General features: G+C 52.1%; 1 protein-coding gene across 6 annotated transcripts in view; it reads left to right on the top strand.

Annotated features, from left to right (window-relative positions):
• The window catches only part of LOC107272531 (protein tiptop), an 85,203-nt gene that overhangs the window by 72,754 nt on the left and 7,767 nt on the right, over positions 1-4,682 (top strand). For all 6 annotated transcript variants that reach the window (XM_015749762.2, XM_015749764.2, XM_025089858.1 and 3 more), the window contains one exon: positions 3,960-4,203. In XM_015749762.2, coding sequence (XP_015605248.1) covers positions 3,960-4,203 — 244 coding nt within the window. The remainder of the gene's footprint in view (positions 1-3,959; positions 4,204-4,682) is intronic.

Here is a 4,682-nt window from a genome sequence, read left to right as displayed (position 1 = left end):
GGGGGGGGGGGGAGGATCACTGAACCTGTCCAATTTTTCTTACGTATCAATTCCTCCTGGACCTTCTGGATGACGATTAGCCATCGATCTCAATTTTGTCACTCGGGATTCATAAAATTGTAGAATTAGGCATAATTCTTATTGCTAGCGAGTGGTCCAGATGATCTGACCAGTTTGAAGCTGGGTTGTATAATCCCTCCAAGATGAACTCAGTAAAATGGATTCAGCTGTCAGTCAGTCACTGGCAGACTAGGAGAGAATCACAATGCGAACCCTCCCCCCTCCCCCTTCCTCACCGTTCGTCCGTTCATGTGCCTGTCTGTCTGTCAAGTCCATCCGTTCTCTGGTTTACCCGTCCATCTTTCCATCCTTCTGTCCGTTGGTCCATCTCCTTGTCTGGCTCCTGTCACTCTTGCTCCTCGCAGCCTCCCACAGGTTCCTTCGTACTCCGTTCTCTGGACAGACTCGCGTCAGAAATTCATCTCGTCTCAAGTCCACTCCACCTCTATACCCGCCACGTGTTTCGCCCTGCCGACATGTTATTATGCACCTTTTTATTGCCGGAATAACTCCAACCCCCCTCGTGTCCTCAACATCAGCCATTACGAATCTCTGTCAATTCGCATTCCCTGTAAGAACAGCCAGGTACACGTATGCATATGTGGACTATATATACTTTGCTCTTATATTCGCAGCAACACACGGTCGCGACTTCATTTGTTTAGTTCAGTTCATTTAGCCATTATCTGTTGCTCTCGTTAGGTAAGGCTGGTACACCTGGCCTATCGTCAACTTTTTCTATCCACCGGTGTCACCAACCGGGACACCCTATATAACGTGCCGCTGAAAGGGAGTGAGATAAAAGGATTTAAAAGAACGATCGAGCGAGACAGGAGGCAGGAGAGGAAAGAGAGCGCCGAGCTGCTAGAAGTGTGCAAAGTAAAGAAGAAAGGGATAATTAAACAGGATGCAGGAGATAGGAGAGATGCGGGCCTTCAGCAGTGCTTATACGTGCATATAAAGATTTGTGGGCTGCGCATTGAGAATAAAGCTTAAGCATTGCTTCTGTCGCTTTGCTTGGTAAATGCGAAAGATAGTCAATGATAAGTGCATGCATGTAGATAGGCTGCTCGGTTGCTAGCCAGTCGTATGAACTGGATGAACTGGTACCAAGAGGATGGTACCCGGTACCGGTATCGTGCGGCGTCTACCCAGTAGCGTCACGGCGTCGTGGTGGTTGTGTGGTAGCAACATGAAAGAGTAGAAAAAAAGAGAAAGAGGAAAAAATAAAGGATGCGGAGGATCGTTACACGTTAGAAAAAGAGGTTGGAGGTACCGATAAGACTAATTATTGTTGTGCGGTGGGTAAGTAAGGTGGGCCGGAATGAGCCGGGATGAGCCGGAATAGGGAGGGAAGAAGGGCGGCCAGGCGAAGAGAGGTCGGTCGGTAGGTATCTTGGCTACCTTTCTGTATATATACACCTAACCTACCTACTAATATATCGTGTACCGGGACCAACGGCGAGTGAGCCGAAGACAGGTCGGAGCGGATATCGCAGCGCAGCATCTCTTCGAGTGTCAGGACTCAGGGAGTCCGGTACGCTACGTTCCTTGTTCCCGGTATATCTTGGCGCGGTGGGCAGTTTGCCTTGTTAGTGGCTGCCGATGGGGACCCACGACTTGGTAGCTGATCTCGTACCTTCTTCTTTATACAGGTACCAAGATTCAGCAAGGATCCCTATTTATTTGCATCCTCTTTGGGGTACCCCGTGAAAGCCTCGTCAGATGGGTGGACTCCCGGTAGTCGTCATCGGTACGATTCGGTCTAGCCCCTCTTTGTCCCAGGACGCTACCGTGTTGTTGGTTGAGAAAAAGTTGGTCGGTAGCAACCTGGAGGCGTAACACCAGGAGGAGGACGCTGATTGTCGCGAGCTATCGAGGAGTCAAAGAATATGGAGGACAGGATGGGACTACCTTGAGGAAGATACGGGCGGGGCTGTCTGCCGGTGGTCCGCCCTGGTGCTGTTGTGTTCCTCCGATCCATTCGATCCTGGTTCGTCCTGGTCCCGGTCACCACCCGTTCCACCAGCTAACCCGTTCCAGCGGCTGGTACCGTTCCACCTTCTGCGCTCAGCTCGTTCCTTCTGTGTTCCCTCGATGGGACCAGGCTCTCTCTGGAGTGGTGGACGTCGGGGCGCTGGTACGCTACGGCGTCCGGACGCTCTCGCTCCCGCCAGGAGACAATGGACAATGGGGACATAAATCTGCGTAATTAGTTGCCGATGCTCCTACGGATCAATGTGCGATCTCCTTTCTCCTCCTTCGGCTTCGCCGCGAACAAACGATCTTTGGTTGGTCAGTTGGCAAGGTAGGACGGTGCCTTGTCCCCACCCGACCTGGGTGAACGCTCAGGACGACACTCCCTTCTTGAGGAGGACGCACCAGGAGGAAGATGGCGGAATCCGGCATTTGGTATCGTACTCACCTCTTGCGTCCGGGTACCAAACCTTTCCCTACCTTTGTTACCTTCGCTTTGTATTCACTTGGCGCACCTGTCTCTTGGTCCGTTTCTCGAACTTTTACCATTTATCACTTCAGGCTGGTACCACTCTGCCGTTGCGCTATCCATTCGATCTCGTGGACCCGGTACGCGACCGAGCAAGATCAGGATGACCTAGGTCCATCGGGCAGCTTCTAGCATTGAGATAATATTTGTCTTGGTCTTCGAGAGAAAATTGAAGAATACCAAGACGTTGTTTCAGATCTTTCAGCTTCCGGCGTCGAAGTGGGTGAAAGACGTCGCGACGTTCCCGTAAATGGCACGAGTTCGATTGCCCCGGCGACGTTGCGCGTGAAATGGAAATGATTTGATTAAAACTCATAATGCTGATGACGGTAGACCTCGCCGTGGCACAATGGCGCCTCGTTGACGTCTTCTTCGCCGTTCCTTGTCCTCCTTCCTCTCATCCGTTCTGTATCTTGTTATCCTTGTCTCGATACCGCTACCCAGAGCGCATCCCTTGAGGAACGCCATCTCGACCGGGGTCTGATAAATGAACCGATAGCGACATTGTACCCATCCGCACCTTTATATCATTCCTATATACTTAGCAGCTCCATGACAGCTTCTGTCTTCCGTCGTCTTAGCGATTCCCTTCCTTCACCTTTGACCTTCTCTACCTCCCCTATCATTTACCTTTTACCCTATCCACCCGGCAGCCTCAACCTTCGCGGTTCAACGCTCTCGTAAGTAGCGCACCTCGTCCCGAGGCTTTATCGCCGTAAGATACGTCTTATCTGCGGTACGGAAGGGGCGGGGTCAGATCGTAACACGGGTCAATTGTAACAGCGCGTCCCAGTACCACAGGTTGTTACAACTGACCCGCATTGTAATTGACCTCGGTCTCTCATACCCAATCTAACCCACTCCAGCTTCAATCTCTCTCAGTCCAGATTAGATTAGAGCCAGTAGCCAAGAACGAAGCCAAGAAATGAGATTCGTGCTTTCGGAGGACCTCAGAGTCAGCTTCCCTCGCTCTCTCTCCCTCTCTCTTTATCTAGCTCCCTGAGTACCTCGCTACTACTTCCCTCTCTTTCCCTCCCTTTGCCAAGCTTCCGCGCTCTCAGCATTCGACCGTCACTCTTAGCGAGTAATTAGCGAGAGCCGCCGCAGGCCGCTAATTACCCGGGCGTTTGTGCTCCTCCGCGAGGCCCTTCAGGAAATGAAGCTGAGATCAAACTGCGAATTACGTTAATAACATTGAAATTGTGCCACGTGACAGTCCTCGTGTGCACAGTCAAGACAGCCTAGACTGTTCACGGAGTATTTATTAACCCACTGACAAGGATGCATCAGGTTCTGTGCTGTCCTCGGAAAAAGGAAACACGGTGCTGCCCTCTGAGCTACGAATCAAAAATTAGATCCCATAACTCATCCATGTTATTTCTTTGTATTTCAGGGGAGGACGGTGTGGAGGGTTCAGGACCAGGTACGGAGCTCCAGGGCGAAGAGGGCGACTGCGCTGACGAGGACGGGCCCATCAGTCCCAGCGAGAGGGGCTGCGCGCCCGTCGCTAAAGAGGAGGAGGATGGCGAGGCCACCGACGAGGAAGACGAAGAGGAGCCTTCCGCATCAACACCACCACCGAGTGCATCGACGAGGCTCAACCCAGCCGCCCTGCGGGACACTGGACCGCCTGACAGGTTAGGACTCATCACCTATCGTATAATACACGATCACTTATTCGTCATAGTCCCGCTTCTGGTCTTGATCATTCATTCCTCTTCCTCCGTCTCCTCCTCTTGGTACCCGAGTCACGTGACTCCTATGGCTAAGAAGATTCGCGACAGTTAACGTTACCTAGATACACCCGCGCAATGACGTAAGAGTCTATTCCTCAGGTCAATCTCACAGCACGAGCCAGTCAGCTGGTAGATCGAGATCATCCTCGTCAGCCCGATCCTCGACGATCAAACAGATGCCGGCCGCGGCAGCTCGCGCAGTGTACACAATCGCGCACCTACAGGGAAAGGCCTTAACGGCGCTCGTGTCTAAATCATCTACGCGGTGATCCTTTGAACTTAACCGCCGCGAGTGTGTACACGGTTTTATTGTTCAAACGTGACAAATTACGGGCTGTGTACCGGGCAGAACGATAAACGTCGGTGTTGGCGGGGCGGAG

Source organism: Cephus cinctus, unplaced genomic scaffold (genome assembly GCF_000341935.2).
Source record: "Cephus cinctus unplaced genomic scaffold, Ccin1 Ccin1_scaffold1184, whole genome shotgun sequence".
In the NCBI taxonomy this organism is placed as follows: Eukaryota; Metazoa; Arthropoda; class Insecta; order Hymenoptera; family Cephidae; genus Cephus; species Cephus cinctus.
This window is presented reverse-complemented; position numbering and strand designations above follow the sequence as displayed.